At 49.9% G+C, this 17,485-nt stretch overlaps 1 protein-coding gene across 1 annotated transcript; it reads left to right on the top strand.

Moving 5' to 3' along the window:
• The first annotated feature begins 5,967 nt into the window (after nucleotides 1-5,967).
• On the top strand, nucleotides 5,968-10,521 carry Nr2e3 (nuclear receptor subfamily 2, group E, member 3). Its single transcript, XM_005393631.1, has 8 exons — nucleotides 5,968-6,067; nucleotides 6,573-6,699; nucleotides 6,778-6,881; nucleotides 6,960-7,175; nucleotides 7,281-7,438; nucleotides 8,340-8,586; nucleotides 8,841-8,946; nucleotides 10,239-10,521. Exons 1-8 carry the CDS (start codon nucleotides 5,974-5,976, stop codon nucleotides 10,369-10,371), a joined length of 1,185 nt encoding a protein of 394 aa, XP_005393688.1. The 5' UTR covers nucleotides 5,968-5,973; the 3' UTR covers nucleotides 10,372-10,521.
• Nucleotides 10,522-17,485: the final 6,964 nt, after the last annotated feature.

The following is a 17,485-nucleotide window of genomic DNA, read 5'->3' as shown; positions in this document are numbered from 1 at the left end:
ATGGAAGGGCGCTGGATACTGCGGCCAAATTAATAAGTGTAGCTGATAAAGCGTGTCGGAAAACACAGCTGATGCGGTATCAAAGTCACACAGGAGAATACACACCAGGTCACGCTTGAATACGGACTTACAGGAACGGTTCCACTTGGGACAGTTCTGTAAACCCTTGCAGCTGTCATGACGTTGCCTGGGACCTCAAAAATAAACCTCGACAGACACAGGGCAGGGTGACATCCTTGTGCTTTGAACTGCAATTTTCCTGCCTCAGCCTCCCAGGTGGCCAGCATTATAGCCATGTAGCCTCTACCCCAGCTAAGGACAAACTGCCTTGTTTCTCCCCAATTTAGGACAGACTGGGCCCTTCCAGTTCTGCCCCGGCCTTTTGTCGCTTGCCAAGGGCCGGGAAAGCTGTGCAACGAGATCTGATTATTTCTCAATGTTATCTTGGGGGAGAACAGAGGAGCTTTGTTGAGGACACTCCCCGCTGGCTGGCGTCTGTCTTTCTGGGTTCTGCGCCTTGCACTCTCTGCTCTAGAAAAAGCAGCCACTGGGGAGAACGGCGTCCTGTGATCGGTGGCCAGAAACCCCCGTGGGGCTCATGAAGCCAGGCTGAGGGCGCTGCTTTTCAGGCAGTGCTCTGAAGAGGGAGCTCGGCAGCAAGCATGTTCCGAGGGAGGGAACTCCGGCAGGGCCCAGCTCCGTGGCCTCCACTGCGGGCTCCGCCCACGGTTCACAGCCCGATGCGGAACTCAGATTGCTGCAGGAGCGGCCTCAGGCCCAAACCTCAGGGAGCACTCAGGTTCCAGCTCCAGAGCCTGTGCACCGGCACCCGCTCTGCTTTCTGGGGTGGGTGGGGATGGCCAGGCTAGGAGCATTTTAAAGAAATCCAGGAAGCTGACTAGTTCCCAAGACGCCTGCTGGATGGAGCCTTGCCCCAAAGGCAGGCCAGGCCACCCTCCTCCCCCTGGCCTGCCACCTCCTGGTGACCCTAAGAAGGAGGTCAGCTCTGCCGTTAGCTCGCATACCACCCACCTGCTCCACCCCGCCCCCACCCCAGCCCGGGAGTCACAGGAAGCTGCTGACCCGTCCCCTCGGGGAATAATTGTATTAGTGATAAGGTGGCCTCTGGTGGCTTCGTCAGCAGATCCGAGGCTTTGAGCTGAGTAATCCTTTGGCGTCTGCCCCAGCAGCTGGCCATCACAGATTGGGGACCCCCCCACCCTCCAGGCTTTGTTAGGCTTTTGTCGTGTCCTTTCCTCCAGCTTAGGACCTGACCTGCCTGAGAAGGAGGGCCAGGCTCAGGAGCTGGGCTGCCTCTGAAAGACTTGAAGAGTCGACGCAATAAAGTGAAAACAGCTGGGCATGGTGGCACGTACCTGTGATCCCAGCACTGGCGAGGCTGAGGCAGGAGGATCACCTCGCGGTCAAGGCAGCTTGGGCCCCCTAGTGAGACCCTGTCTCAAACAGAGTAAAAACAGAGGACTGCAGATCAAACATTACAGATGCCTTTTATTAGACGGGTTTTATTGTTCTTGTCACTCTAATTCATTACCACTATAGGAAATCAGGAAAATACGTTACAACTTCCTGCCCCGAAAGTGCTCTGTGATCATATTTCTAGGATGCACTAAAACCTTGACCCCATTCCCAGGCTCCTCTGTCTGACGGAGGACAGAAAGTTGGCCTGAAATGAGCTTCCGCATTAAGGACAAAACATGGTCCTGGAAGCAACCTTATTAGAAGGTGCAAACAGTGAGCCCCGAACAGGTGTCGAGGGTCAGCGGGTGCAGACAAGGAGCCCCTCCCCCGGGTGATGTCCTGATGTCCTGGCCCCACCTGGACAGCATTTGTCTCTCAGTGTCTGTCCTGCTGAGTCCTGGGTTTACCAGTGTCGGGCAGAAACTCAGCACTAGCAGGCTGCAGACCCATGCAGGGGGCTAATTGGGAAGCCATGAAGATATACGGGGTGCTTTTTTCCCCTTCATTTTCTTAATCATTAGTCTTGGAAAAGATCTACACAAGCTTGCGCTTGTGAACTCTAGGTCAATAGTATAAACTTCTGGAATGTGCTGATAAAATCTAGGTCCCTAAAAGTCCAGACCATGGGTAGGAGTTTAAAAAAAAAACCTCAAGGTCTGAATGGATCAAGAAAATGTGGCACCTCTATGCAATGGAATATTACTCAGCTATAAAGAAGAACAAAATTCAAGACATTTGTAGGAAAATGGATACACCTGGACAATGTTAAGTGAAATAAATGTGACACAGTGCTTAAATACCGTATGGTATCTTTCTTTCATTTGAGTAAGACAAAGTGTAAATAAAAAGCAAAACAAAGTTTGATAGACATGCGAAGATAGATCTTTGCTATCTCTGAGATAGATCTTTGCTATCTTCCCATCTTTGCAAGGGTCTGAGAGACAGAGGGTCAGGGGAGGCAAAGTAAAAAGATTTAAGAGGAGTCATGTACATGCACCGAATACCCACAATGAATGTAAACATCGTATGCTGTAAATACGAGCTAAAAAAAGATAATATTCACAATGATGATGAAAAGCAGGAGAGGATGTAGAGACCCAGACAGGGCGGTGGGCGGGCTGGGAAGACGGAAAAGGGATCGAGCTGTGCTGTGTTGGGGCGCCCTGGTCCAGGGGGAAAGCAGACTTCCTGTACCACGCACCTGAACTAACATTAATCCTTTTACACCTGCTGTTCCATTCCTGGAACGACGCATCACCATGGAACATCATACAAATTCTTCTCTTCAAATCCCTGCTCCTTGAATTTTCTAGGTAACATCTGTGAATTTCACGCTGCTCTATTTGTAAAACAGTGCCTGTACAAAGGCAAGGATGACCTGGAAAGACTCAGTTCATGACAGAAATGTCGCCAAAGACCTCACTCAGCACCTCCGCCACCTCAGCCCCTCCATACTTGAAAGTCTTTCTCTCTTTCTGTCTTTCTCTCTGTCTTTCTCTCTTTCTGTCTCTCTGTCCCTCTGTCCTCCCCCGCAAAAAGCTGTCATATGCAGTGAACCCTAACCCATACTCTAGACGACAGCTGCATGCTTGTCTGAAATATTCTGTCAAAGACACAAAGGCTGTTGCAGGTTCCTGGCGGTGCTAGGACCCTGGTGACACCGGGGTCACCTGTGCCTGTGAGGTCACCGTCTGTCCCTCTGCTGCTCTGCTGGCTGCAGAGGTCCCCAAGGCGGCTCTCAGACCTGGCCATCCCTCCTTACCCCTAAAAAGGCCCTGCGGCTGCCTGTAGGAGAAACTGCAGCCTTAGCCCCCGGGCCCCAGCCCTGCTTCCTTCCTTCCGCACTCACTGCCCCGTGATGCAGTGAGTGGGGAAGTGCAGCCCCTCGCCTGAGACGGGGCCAGGAGGAGAGAAGGCTGTGCGGCTGGCGGGCTTTCGACTCCGCCAGGCTGAGCGGCTGCTGGGTTCTGCTGCCCGCAGTGCTGGGCTCCCACCCGCCTCCAGCTCTGCCGTCTCTCTCTGGCTATCTCCTGTGTCTTCAATTTAAACAAGCTCAGCTCCCAAAACATCATTGTCCCCCTCCTTCCCTGTGGACCAAGCTCTCTGCTTCGGCTCCCTCCCCACCCCATGCAGGGCAGGGGTTCAGTTTGGGCGTCTGTGGGGAGTAGCCTGGGGGCGAGCAGGGGTCCGGGGATCAGACACAAGTTTGCAGTCGCCCTCTGCATCTGCAGCCTCCACACAGGCCGCATCGGGAGCTGTGGGCCCGGAGCTTCCCTGACTGTCTCCTTGGCTCCCTATGGGCCCACCGTGCGGTCTGAACAGGAACTGACAGGCGCTGGGCCTGAGCCTCTGTGGCATGTGCATCCTCGGGGGTGGGGGACAGAGGACTGGTGGACCCCTCTCCACGACCCCAGCCTCTGTGTCTCCCCCTCACCTGCATCCTGAACGTCTCTGTCTCTGAACAGACCTTGCGATGACTCATGCTAAGCCAGGCCCAGCCCTGGTCCCGCACAGTCTCCTGGGAGTTCCTGGCTAGGCCAGGACGTCTGCGCAGGTGAGCCGGACAGCACGGCTCTGGTGGCAGAGCCTAAGGGGAGGTCGGGCGGGTCTGGGACGGAGAGGAGCGAGTGCTCGGCGGAGTTCAGGGACCCCGCCTTGGCTTTGGCCATTAGCAGGAGCTGGGGACCTGGTCCTCCGGGGAGGCAACTTCCGGCAGGAGGACAGAGGGGCACAGGTGAGCGCCTCGGTCCCGTGGCCTCGATCTTGTGAGGCCCCAGAAAGCCGATTACCCTGCAAAGCCTGGGGCTGACTTCCCAAATCCGAAATAGTGCTGCTCTGTCACAGTGAGCGTTAACCCCCTTCCAGGGGCGGCACCCCCACCCTGCCCCCTGGACGCCCGGGTCCCTCCCCAAGCTTCTGCCAGGCCCCTAAGGATGCGGCCTCCAGGTGGAGAGGGGCTCTGGGGTCCCCGGAGGGCAGAGCGGCTTTACAGTTTGGAACTGGGGACAGCTGTAGCTCCCTTGAATGGCTGCAAACCCCAGAAAAGGGTGGCCCCAAGCGTGTTGGCCTGTTCCCGGGTATGGGCGTTTTAATCGGTAATTTGGACAGTCTTTGAGTTTGCTCCACCTGCCGCTTTATCACGGGATCAGGCTCCGGCTGCTGGGTCCTCAGAGGAGCCAGTGTATGGGCTTCTAGTCCCGAGCAGTGGGATCGCCTCCGGAACTTGGGCCGGTCCCGGAAGTTGAGGTCTTCTTAAAAGTGCAATGTTTTTAGCTATGGTTCTCTGGTCTTCTTGCTCGCTTGATTCCTTCTCCCTCATTAGGAAGCACAGCTGGGAGTTACCTGACTCTGTTTCCCCAGCTGCACCCGCAGGCAGGAGGTGCCGGTACCACCCCTTTTCACTGAGGTTCGGACAGCTCGTCCCTTGCTAGGGGACTCCTGGCCTGTGACCTAGCAGGGGACAGGGACACGGACCCGAGTCTGCCCCTGCCCTGTCCTCTCTGCCTGCCGGGACTGAGGAGGCAGAGCCCCCCTTCCTCCCCTCACTGTCCTCCCAGGGCCTGTGAGGAGCAGGAGGCCACAGGGGCCCCTGAGGCACGCCAGACCTCAGGCTACATCCTCACTGCCATCCCTGTCCTCCAGGCCCAGCCTCAGCGGGGAAGAAACTGGCCACCAGCCCTTCTGTCCGCACACTGGCCTCCTGACCACAGCCAGCCTCCAGCCCTGTGTGAGACACTGCCCACAGGCCTCAGGGACTGCCAGTCTCCCAGGGGGCAAGGGCCTCAAGCTGTCCTTTATCAAGAGATTGGTCTGGGAGGCTGAGGCAGGAGGATCACAAGTCTGAGCCCTGAGCAGCTGAGATTGTGGCTCAATGCAAAGGCCCTGGGCTCAACCCCGGTAGTACAAACACTAAGAGCTTGGGGAAAGAAGCACCAGGGTAGAGGCTGGAGGACCCAGGACCAAAGTGAGGGGCCAGGAGGAGAGAAGGCTGTGCGGCTGGCGGGCTTTCGAGCTGTGCCGCCTTAGGCATGGGCCGGGTCCTCAGTGCAGTTCTGGTCCAGGGGGAGTGGGGTCCACATGCCTCCCTTCAGAACTCACCACTGAGATGGAAGAGGGCACAGTACAGACAGACGGGGACACTGGCGGCCCAGTGTGGGGACAGCGGGACTGACCGGCTCCCAGAGGCACCTTGGTGACGCTGCAGGTGCAGCCTGCTGATCCCTGAGGAGACAGTAAAGATTAAGAGGATCATAAACTGCACCTAGCACCGCCCTGGGAGAAATCTCCTCAAGCAGAGCCACTGCTTCAAGGGACCTCGGAAGTTGGGGACACTCCTGAGTTCAGACGGTGGGGACAGAAGGCAGGAGAGACAGAAGGCGACTGCAAGGGCCAGAGAGAGGGAGAAGCAGACAGGGACACAAAGAGGCAGGGAGAGGCAGGGAGAGACGGACGCAGAAGCACCCTGGGCCTTCCAGGGCTGGGCCAACAGCGCCCATGAGCTCCAATACGGCTGCCGCTGTGCCTGCGGCTGTGCCTGCTTCCAGGAAGGAGTCTCCAGGCAGGTGGGGCCTGGGGGAGGACCCACCAGGTACCGCTTTACTTGCAGGTGAGGCTGGACCCTTAGGGCGCAGCCTGGAGCACCTTAGCCCTAGGGGATTGGGGGGAAGTGAGGGAAGAATCACAGAGATATGGGGTAGCAGGACAGGACTGCTCTGCAGGGAAGTAGGACACCCAGAAGCTCCCTGAGGGCTCCGCAGTAGAGAGGTTCCAGGGGTGATGCAGGAAATGTTTTTATGGGAGCCGGATGCCACCCACAGGGGAGGAGGGGAACTGGGGACTTAGAAGCAGGGTGGAGCAGAAGCTGGTGCCAGGGCCCTTAACATGGGGTGTGGGGGTGCTTTTCCAGATGGGAAGGAGGGCTGTGTCTCAATGTGGGACAGAAGCCAGATGTGGTGGTGCACCCCTGTAATCCCAGCACTGGGGAGGCTGAGGCAGGAATATTGCCGCAAGTTCGAGGCCAGGCTATCTCACGCAGAAATGAATGGGGAGGGAGGACTCTGCAGCCCACCGTTCCTCCCGCTCCGCAGCAGCAGCCTCGGGCCCTGCGCTCCAGTGCCGCGTGTGCGGGGACAGCAGCAGTGGCAAGCACTACGGCATCTACGCCTGCAACGGCTGCAGCGGCTTCTTCAAGCGCAGCGTGCGGCGGGGGCTCATCTACAGGTGAGGGCGCCTGCCAGCTCCCGTCCCCAGACCGCGGCGGCCCGGCCGGGACACTGAGCCCACGCCCTGTCCTCGTAGGTGCCAGGTGGGCATGGGGATGTGCCCTGTGGACAAAGCGCATCGTAACCAGTGCCAGGCCTGCCGGCTAAAGAAGTGCTTACAGGCTGGCATGAACCAGGACGGTGAGCGGGCGTGCGGGGTGGGGACGGCAGGGACCGCTGCGCTGCCACGCTGCGTCCTGACCCCTCCTGTGTCCCCAGCCGTGCAGAACGAGCGCCAGCCCCGGAGCACAGCCCAGGTCCGGCTGGACAGCACCGAGTCCGACAGCGAGCCCCGGCCCAAGCTCCAGCTGGCCACCCCGACCCTGGCAGGGCCCATCGCCCGGGGCCCTGCTCCTGTGGCCAGAGCCCTGGGCCACCAGTTCCTGGACAGCCTCATAACGGCCGAGACCTGTGCAAAGCTGGAGCCCGAAGACGGTGAGCACAGGGGCTTCTGCCACCGCAGGGGCCGCTCGTCCCAGCCCTCCTTCCCGCTGCTTCCTGTCGGGAAGCCACTAAGGTCACACGGTCCTCCTCCAACAGCCGAGGAGAACATTGATGTCACCGGCAATGAGCCCGAGTTCCCAGTGTCGCCCTGCGGCCTGGACAGCGTCCAGGAGACATCGGCTCGCCTGCTCTTCATGGCTGTCAAGTGGGCCAAGAACCTGCCGGTGCTGTCCAACCTGCCCTTCCGGGACCAGGTATGCCGACTGCGGCTCCCAGGCCGGGGCCAGTGGGGTCCACAGCCCCTGGAGCCAGCTGTGCTGGGGGCCCATGCACCCCTGTGCAGGGAGAAGTGCAGTGCGCCCCACTTGTGTGGTGACCCCTGGGTCACACACCTGTGGAGCAGGGACAGCAGTAACCAGGGACACATAGGTGCCAGGACTCGGCCCTCCTGGGTCTGCTCTCTGGACAGACGCTCGAGCTTGCAAACATTCTGTGCAGGATGGAGCAACCCCATATCCCAACTCCAAGTCCCCTGGGAGCATGAGGGCCCGAGACTTCAGGGTATGAGTGTCACCCCAAGCTCTCCACATCTCAACAGAGTTCTCGTGAGAGACCAGGAAGAGGGCAGTAGGCAGGCTGAGTTTCGGCCAGGTTGTGCTGGGAAAAAGCAGCTCAGAGGAGTCAGGCCAACTGGGTGTGGTGGAGCATGATTATAATTCTAGTGCTCTGGGAGGCTGAGGCAGGAGGATCCCTAGTTTGAGCCCAGCCTGATAAATTAGCAACTTAGATCCTGTCTCAAATAAAGGCAATGGGGGAAAGGATGTAGCTCACTGTGAAAGGTTGGGATCCAGTCCTTACTATCACCAAAACATGAAGTCTAATCTTTTGAGCACACTCAGCTTGGACAGTCTGGGGCCTATCTCCAAGACTGTCCTATATCCTGGGCTCCAGGCTTTCTTAAGGGTCCCAACTGCCACTGGGTGAAATCCACAGAGGTCTAGGCAGCGCAGCTGGAGGGTGCCCAGCGCCGGTGCCGCTGTCAGCCCAGAGCATCCCAGGCTCCTGGGACCTGTCCTGCCCGGGAGAAGACGCAGAGTACCCGGGCTGAGCAGAGGGGCTGTGGCCTCCCTGATGCCCGCACCCTCTTGAGCACAGGTTATCCTGCTGGAAGAGGCCTGGGGCGAGCTCTTCCTCCTCGGGGCCATCCAGTGGTCCCTGCCTCTGGACAGCTGTCCCCTGCTAGCCCCCGCCGAGGTCTCTGCGGCCAGCAGCGCTCAGGGCCGCCTGGCGCTGGCCAGCGCGGAGCGGCGCTTCTTGCAGGAGACGGTGGCCCGCTTCCGGACGCTGGCCGTGGACCCCACCGAGTTCGCCTGCATGAAGGCCCTGGTCCTGTTCAAGCCAGGTAGAGTCGCCGGGGAGCCTCCCGGAGGACAGGGGTGAAGCACGGGAACTGGGTGACTCCCTTCCCTCGCCGCTCCCTCCACACCCACTCGTGCGCAGGCGCCTGCAGGCTTCTTGCTGGTTCTGGGGGGCGGGGGCGGGGACGTGGGGGGGCACGTGACCTGGCTCCCTTCCCCTGAGGCCCCGTCCTGGTGCCGGGAGGGACAGGGTGAGCAGGAACCCCCAGAGGGAGCTCACAGGCACCCCTCTCCCCAGAGACGCCAGGCTTGAAGGATCCCGAGCACGTGGAGGCCCTGCAGGACCAGTCCCAGATGATGCTGAGCCAGCACAGCAAGGCCCACCACCCCAGCCAGCCCGTGAGGTGCCCGCGCCTGCCCTGCCCACCCCCCAGCCCGCCCCTCGCCCCTCCCTCAGGCTCAGGGCTCCACGCTTGGACAGGACACGGGGTTTCCCTTCAAGCAGTACTGATCCAACATCTCCTACAGCCGGGCCCTCAGAGGGGACCAGAATGTGCCTGTACCGAGGCTGCTGTCCTCCAGGGCCGCTGGGCACAGTGGGGAGAGGAGACTGCTCTGTAGTGGGGGCGTGGCCGGTGCCCTAAGGAGACATGGGGAAGGGGTGAGGCATGGAGCAGGATTGAGGTGGACTGGAGAGAAAGGGAAGGGGCTGGCGGAAAAGAGCTCGCCGTTTACAGAGGTGAAGAGGTCAGCGCACATCTGAGATAGGTTCCAGCAGGAAGGCAGGAGGCTGAGTCAGAAAGGCCCCCGGACCCCACCTGCCCAGGACTCGGAGCGCCAGGTAAAGGCCACGTCTCACGGAGTCAGGCTTTGAGGGAAATATCAAGCGCAGGCACTTGAGTACCAAGTGCCTTCCAGCGGGCCACAGCGCGGCCATCTTGCAGGCGACTCTGCTGAGTTCTGATCTTCGCAGGGAGCAGAGAGCAGAAGGCGCTAGGAGCTGGAATGGCGGACTTGGCACTTGGGTGGCCTAAGGGATGAGGGGAGGTCAGCTATTCAGAAGCAGAGGGTAACCAGAGAAGAGAGTTGGCGAGAGCAAGCCGAGGAGAGGGCCAGAGCCCAGGGCACACAGGAGAGACGTCTGTATTCTTGTTTTTGTTTGAGACTGGATCTCACTATGTAGCCCAGGCTGGCCTCGAACTCATGACAATCTTCCTGCCTCAGCCTTCCAGGTGCTGGGATTACAGCCGTGCACTACCACGTATAGCTTTATCTTTATTTTAAAGCCTTGTTGTGATGCTTTAAATGTAATTTCAGACACACTAAAGTGAGTCAATACCTGCAGTTTGCAGAATTCTCTAGCTCAGCTCAGAGTTACTTCTTTCTTTCAGTCCTCAGTCAGAAAGACACAAGCTGACTGGGCGTGGTGGCGTATGCCGATAATCCCAGCACTCTGAGGCTGAAGCAGGAAGATGTTGCAAGTTCGAGGCCAGCCTGGACTGCATAGCAAGACCCTGTCTCAAAAAGACAAAAGAAAGGACTTGTTTGCATCCCACCCCTACAAGCTGTGGGGGCCTGGCCCCATGATCCTTCCTGACTCCCCTGGGTGCTTTTCCTCTGCCCTGCCCCTGCCCCACTTTCCCAGTGGGCACTAGGAGCTGGGAGTAAAACAGATGGTGTCTTCTCTCCTGTCCAGGTTTGGGAAGCTGCTCCTGCTCCTCCCATCTCTGAGGTTCCTCACTTCTGAGCGCATTGAGCACGTCTTTTTTTGCAAGACCATAGGGAACACCCCCATGGAGAAGCTGCTTTGTGATATGTTCAAAAACTAGGAAGAGTGGAAGGAAGGTTTCCAACCACGCTGGGAAGCCATCTCCGGAGGCTAAACGCCTGCCTACCCTTTGACCCAGCAATTCCACTCTTAGGGTATGTGTTCCTGGCAGAAATGTACCCCAAAGGCCCTGGGTTCAAGAACCCCAGCACCAACCCCCCAAAATAAGAATATTCATAGTGACTTTTTATAGTCCCAAGCACTATACGATGGAATGAGTCATAATGTATGTTATTACATAGTATATGTATTATAATATATTCATATAATGAAAATCAGCAATAAAAAGAATGAACTAGTTACAGATATGATATGAATACATTTTTAATGTTTTTATTTTTTTAATCTTAGAATTAAAAAACAATACAAATGGTACAGAATTTCAAAACAAGATGATGGGAAAATAACAGTGGTTGTTATATTGCATATTGTTATCTTCAGAGTAGTTGTTCACATTACCAGATATAGGTATTCAAAACTGATCGAACAGTTAGGCACTAACTGTTCCTTTCAATAAACCAATAGAACTTATTAGTACAATTATTTTAGCTATCTTGTATGTGTATATATATATATTTATATTTATATCTTTTCCCCTTCTTTCTTTCTTTTCTCCTTTCCTCCATCTCAGCTGTTCTTTCCTTTTCAGGAGTTTCTTTCCCTTTCACAATATCTATTGTACCTTTTGGATTTTATTTACTCTTTCAGGTTCTTACACTAGGGAGACAATATGATGTTTATACATACGGGTCTGATTTATTTCAGTTATGAGTATGGTCTCTAGTTGCATCCATTTACCTATAAAAGCTTCAAGTTTATCTTTTTTTCTAGCTGAGTAATACTCCATTGTATGAAAATCCCACATCTTTTTTATCCATTCCTCAGTTGATGGGCATTTGGGTTATTTCCAAGATTTAGCTATGACAAATTGTGCTGCTGTAAACATGAGGGCACTTATATCATTGTGGTATGAGATTTTTAATTCTTCTGGAAAAATACCCAGAAGGGGAATAGCTGGGTCAAATGGGACCTCTAATCCTAGTTTAGGAGGAATCTCCACACTGATTTCCACAGTGGTTGCAGCAGTCTACACTCCCACCAACAGTGGAGAAGGATCCCTTTATCCCTGCAGGCCCTCCAGCATTTATTATTGGTTGATTTCTTGATGATGGCCATTCTTTCTGGGGTGAGATGGAATCTTAACGTTGTTTTAATTTGCATTTCTCAAATGACCAATGATGTTGAACATTTTTTCATATATTCATTTTCCATTTGTATTTCTTCATCTGAGAAGTGTGCATTCATCTCAGATGCCCATTTTGGGATTGGGTCTTTGAATTTGGGGGGCCTGATATTTTTAATTCTTTATTAAAAATAGAGGAGAAGTTCAAGTAGAACTCCTTTGTCTGAGGGACACTTGGCAAAATTTTTTTCCAAATTTGTGGGTTTTCTTTTTACTCTGTTGGTGATTTTTTAGATGTGCAAAAACTTTTTAATAAGATGAGATCCCAGTTGTTGATTCTTTGAACTATTTCCCATGCAGTTTGGTTTTTGTTCATGAACTCTCTGCCTACTCCTATGTTTTCAAGATTTGTATCTATTTTCTCTTCTAGTAGATCTAGTGTTTCTGTTTTAATATTTAGATCTGTGATCCATTTTGACTTTAGTGCATGGTGATAGAAATAGGTCTAGTTTTAGTCTTTGTCATGCGGAAAGCCAGTTTTTCTAGCACCATTTATTAAAGAGGCTATCTTTCCTCCAGTGAACATGTTTGACCCCTTTGTCAAAGATAATGTGGTTCAGTGTGTTTGTAGTTGTGACTGCATCTTCTAATCTGTTCTATTGATCCTCAGGTCTGGTTTTTTTGCCAGTACTATACTGATTTTATCACAGTAGCTTTGTAGTATAATTTCAAGTCAGGGATTGTGATACCTCCTGCCTTGCCTTTGTTGTCCAGGATTACTTTTGCTACTGTAGGTCTCTTCTGGTTCCAGATGAATTTTAGGAATATTTTCTGTAGATCTGTGAGGTATATCAATGGTATTTTGATCAGGATTACTTTAAATCTGTATAAAAGTTTTGGGAGTACAGTCATTTTTACAATGTTGGTTCTTCCTATCCATGAACAAGGAATATCTTTCCATTTTGTGAAATCCTCTTTGAACTCTTTTTTCAGAGTACCATAATTTTCACTGTATAGATCTTTTACTTCCTGTGTTAGATTGATTCCTAAATATTTCTTTTTTTTTTTTTTTTTTTTGAAGCTATTGTGAAGGGTGTGTTTTCCCTAATTTCTCTTTCAGTAAGTTTGTTGTTTGTATACAGGAATACTATTGATTTTTGAGTGTTGACTTTATATCCAGCTATGCTACTGAATTTGGTTGTTAAATCTAGAAGTCTTTTGGTGGAGTTTTGGGGGTCTTCTATGTAGAATATCATTTCATCTTTGAATAATGATAATTTAACTTCTTTCTTTCCTACCATTATTCTTTTTATCTCTTTCTCTTGTCTAATTGCTCTGGCTAATGCTTCCAGAATTATATTGAATAGTAGTGGTGACAGTGGACATCCTTGTCTTGTTCCTGATTTTAAAGTGAAAGCTTTGGGGTTTTGTCCATTTGGTATGAGGTTGGCTGTTGGTTTGTCATAGATGGCTTTTATCAGATTGAGGTAAAGACCATGTACTCCAATTTACTGTAGGGTTTTTATCATGAGTGAGTGTTGGACTTCATCAAAAGCTTTTTCTGCATCAATTGACATGATCATGTGATTTTTGTCTTTAGCTCTATTGATACAACGTATTACATTAATTGATTTGCATGTATTAAACCATCCCTGAATTCCTGGGATGAATTCCCCTGGGTCATGATGTATAATCTTCTTGATTATTTGATGCACTCTGTTTGCTAGTATTTTATTGAGGATTTTTGCATCTATGTTAACTAGAGAGATTGGCCTGTAGATCTCTTTTTTGGTTGGGTTCCCTGGTTTTGGTATCAGGGTAATTCTTGATCCAGGAATGAATTAGGGAGAACTGCTTTCCTTTCAATTTCATTAAAGAGTTTGAAAAGTATTTGCATTAAATCTTCTCTAAATTTCTTGTAGAATTCAGCTGTGAATCCATCTGGACCTGGGCTTTTCTTGGTAAGTTTCTAATCACATTCTCAATTTCATTGACTGATGTTGGGTTATCCAGGATTTTTATATCTTCTTGATTCAGCTTTGGTAATTTAGATGTATCTAGGAATCTGTCCATTTCTTCTATGTTTTCCATCCTATGAAATATTTTTGAAGTAGATATTGATGACCTTCTGAACTTCTACAGAAGTTCAGTTAGGGTTAGGGTTAGGGTTAGGGTTAGGGTTAGGATTAGGGTTAGAGTTAGGGTTAGAGTTAGGGTTAAGGTTAGAGTTAGTTAATTCTTTTAAAGAACCAACCGTATGTAGTGACCTTCTTTATCTCTTTTTATCATTCTTGGTTTGAAGTTCACTTTGTCTGCAAAATAGCAACCTCTACTTTTTTCTGGGTTCCTGTCATATGCAGTACTATTTTCTTTGCTTTGACTTTCAGTCTATGAATTTCCTTTTGAGTTAAATGTGTTTCTTGTATACAACCTATTGTTGGATTTTGTCTCTTGATCCACTCTTCCGGTCTATTTCTTTTGATTGGTGAATTGTGTCTATTTATATTAATGGTTATATCTGACATGTATTGGCTTATCTTTATCATGTTATTGTTATGGTTGATACATTGTGTCATCTTGAGGAGTCTAGAAGCTTAACTAAGTAAATCAGCAGTTCTACATCCTGGCATGAAAAGGATATGCCCTTACTGCTCTAGGATGTTGTCCATTGTGTCAACTTGAGAAATTTAAAAGTTCCAACTAAGGGTTTCACCAGGGGACCAGGGTCAGCTTGTGGAAAAGAATGGCATGGAGATGGTGTGGGTGTCAGTGGATAGCCTATATGCACTATAAGGGAGGAAAAGAGGCTTGCTTCCCCCCTTTTGCTCTTGCTTTTGCTGTCTTCTGCCACCTTGAAGTGTTGCTTCTGTGCCATGCCACCCTGCCTTGGAACCATCTGATTATGGACTGAAATCTCCACAAACTGTGAGCTAAATAAACCTTTCCTTCCTTAATATTGGATGTCAGGTATGGAAAAGTAACCAAGAGTGTTATTTTCCAGCTGTTGGTTCCCTGTTTTTCCCCCTCTATTTAGTTGCCTGCCCTTCCTGGTGGTTTCTTTCTTATGTCGTTCTTGGAAATGTAGTCATTGTTATCTGTTTCTAGAATATTTTTCAGTACTCTTGTAGGGTTGGTTTTGTGGTCATGAATTTCTTCAGTTATTTTTTTGTGGTGGAAATATCTTATTTCTCCATTAATTTTTGAAGATAGTTTTGCAGGATACATCAATCTGGGTTAGAAGTTGTTTTCTTCCTTTCTTGACTTAATGGTTTGTGTTGAGAAGTCTACTGTGATTCTGATGAGCTTTCCTTTATAGATAATTGGCTTCTTTTCTAACAGTTTTTAATATTTTGTTCTTGTGCTGAACTTCTGGGATCTTGATTATTATATGTCTGGGTATAGATTTATTTTGGTTATGGCTAATTGGAGTTCTATATGCCTCATTTATCTCTGCATGTCAGATTCTTTTCCCATGCTTGGAAAATTTTCTGCTATTACTCCTGCAAATAATCTTTTTATGTCATTTGTGTCATTGTGTTTATGTCACTCCTGCTTTTTTGTTGACACCAGTTATTCTTATATTATTTTTCCTTGCATTGTCTTCCAGCTATTGAATCGTTTCTTCCTGATTCCTTGTTATTTTTAAGAGTTCTTTCCTTTCATGATCACTAGCCATAATCCTGTCTTTAAGGTCTGAATGTCTATCCTCAGTTTTGCTCAAGCAGTTTTGCCAGCATTCAATGGAATTTGTAATTTACTGTGTATCTGAATCTGTTTCATGCATTCTAATTCTTTCCTGTATTGTTCATTCAAGGTTTCAATCATTTTTCTATGCTCCTCTACTTTTTTAATCTGTCTTCTTTAGATATGCTGAGCAATTGTTTCATTATGGTTGTCATTTCTTTTTTTACCTGAGAGATTATTTCTGATTTGATTTCTTCTATAGCCTGATGGAGTTCTTTATTTCATTTGCTTTCATTTCAGAAATTTCAGGTGTGTGACTTCCAATTTCTTCTATGTCAGTGTCTCCTGGACTTGTTCTGAGGGTGCTGGAGGTCTGAGATTGCAGTTTTCTCCTTTAGTTTGAGATTTTCATTTCAAAAAATTGTTTTATTTTGTTTTTTGTGATGATCTTTGTGAGTTTTGGTAGTAAGTAGCTATATCACTAGTATCAAGGCTTCTCCAGGAACAGCCTGTACTTCAGGGATATCTTCTCTGTATAGGAGATAATTGTTTGTGTTTGTCCCAGGATTCTACCTTCCCAATTAATTGAGAGTGGGATGTTGGTTTCTGTTTGGCTCTGTCCACAGTATTTTGGTGTAGGGCTATAGTGATGTTATTACACCAGAGCTTCCTAATATTGTTATATAAGAAAGAACAACTGGTTACAAGAGATATGACATCCTAGCTACAGTAGTACAGTTAGCAATAAGCACAATTAAAAACTAACAAACTGTGGTAACTATTGATTTTGTACTTTAGACCATAGGAGCAAAGTCTATAGTTATATAACAGAACTGATAGTAAATTAGGAGTTTGTAGACAAAGTGTTTCCCCTTGTTAGAGTGGATCTACCCTGGGTTCCTCTGGACAATCTGGTTGCCATGTCCTGGGCATTTCCTGCACTGCTTCCTGGACTGACAGTGTAGGATTATGGGCCAGGCACCAAGGTTCCTCCAGTTTCTCCCTGGATGGTGGAGGGTCAGTGGGCAGGGTTTTGCCCTTCCCATGCAGTTCACTGTGGTTTATGAATAAATTTCATTGGTGTGAAGTTGAACAAAAGCCAGACACAGTCTCTATTTCTGCAAGGGTCAAGAGCATGCTGGAGAGATGAAGGGCTAGAAGAGAGAACACAGTTGCTTCTGTGAGGGGGGGCAGGGGCACTGGTTAGGATGGGCCCAGGGCAGCCTTCTGGGCTATTAGAAATGTCCTTTCCTTTGAGCTTGGTGGTAGATTTGGAAAGATGTCCAGATGTATAAATTCGCTGAGCTGATTACTATGCACTTTACTATAGAAATGTAAAAGAAAACATGAGAAAAAGAGAAGGTTAGCATAAGAATGGAGATGAGGACTTTCCTCCTCTGGAAAGTGTTCTTGTACAGAGTATGCAGAGTTGACAGTTTCTCCCTACCTCTCGACTGGACTTTGAGATGCATTAGAAATGTAACAAAACTGGTTTCCTTTGCAGTCTTCTTTTTTTTTTTTTTTTTTTTTTTTGTTTTTCTCCGGTACCGGGAACCGAACTCACGACCTTGCACTTGCCAGGCAGGTGCTTTTGCCGCTGAGCTAAATCCCCAGCCCCTGCAGTCTTCTTTGAACGAGCTTTTTCCAATGCTCTCCTTTTTCACATAAGAGCAGGACAGAGAGCCTTCCATTCAGAATCCCCTCCTGGCAACGGGTGCTATTTCTCAGGTTGAATAAATACTCTGACTTCCTTCTTTTGTTCATGACTTTATGCTGTGACTTCCTGAGACTGTGAGCTTGGTTGTATAGAATTAACTGGTGTGCATTTTGGAGGTCCTGCTAAGATACAAGATTAAAAGGAGGAAAGACCCCCCCCAAGGGAAGTTTTTATTGTCTCTTTTTCCTCATATGTTCTTATTAACTGTGATTCCATTTAGGAGATAAAGATTTGGACTGTAATTTTTATTAGGTAGCCTCCTGTCATTTCCCTAGTGATAGTAGATTTGGGGAATATACTTCATATAAACACACAGGACTTAGTCAACCAATTAAGGTGTTCCACAAGCTTCAAGGACAGGTTTCACTGACTGATGCCCCTCTCATGTACTTAAGAGCAAATGTAGAGCGTGCTCTGCCGCAGTTTCCTTTCTGATTTGATCCTCTGCTAATGCGGGAGCAGTTTTAGCTCTTGACACTCTTGGTCTCCCAAGGCTGACAGCCTTGGGTGAGCTTTTCTGTTAACTCCCTG

Source organism: Chinchilla lanigera, unplaced genomic scaffold (genome assembly GCF_000276665.1).
Source record: "Chinchilla lanigera isolate Chin_1 unplaced genomic scaffold, ChiLan1.0 scaffold00049, whole genome shotgun sequence".
NCBI lineage: Eukaryota > Metazoa > Chordata > Mammalia > Rodentia > Chinchillidae > Chinchilla > Chinchilla lanigera.
This window is presented reverse-complemented; position numbering and strand designations above follow the sequence as displayed.

Coding starts and splice junctions, on each gene's coding strand:
- Nr2e3 (XM_005393631.1), top strand. CDS start 5,974: ATGAGCTCCAATACGGCTGCCGCTGTGCCTGCGGCTGTGCCTGCTTCC. Junction 7,439..8,339: donor ACCTGCCCTTCCGGGACCAG/GTATGCCGACTG, acceptor TCTTGAGCACAG/GTTATCCTGCTGGAAGAGGC. Junction 8,947..10,238: donor CACCCCAGCCAGCCCGTGAG/GTGCCCGCGCCT, acceptor TCTCCTGTCCAG/GTTTGGGAAGCTGCTCCTGC.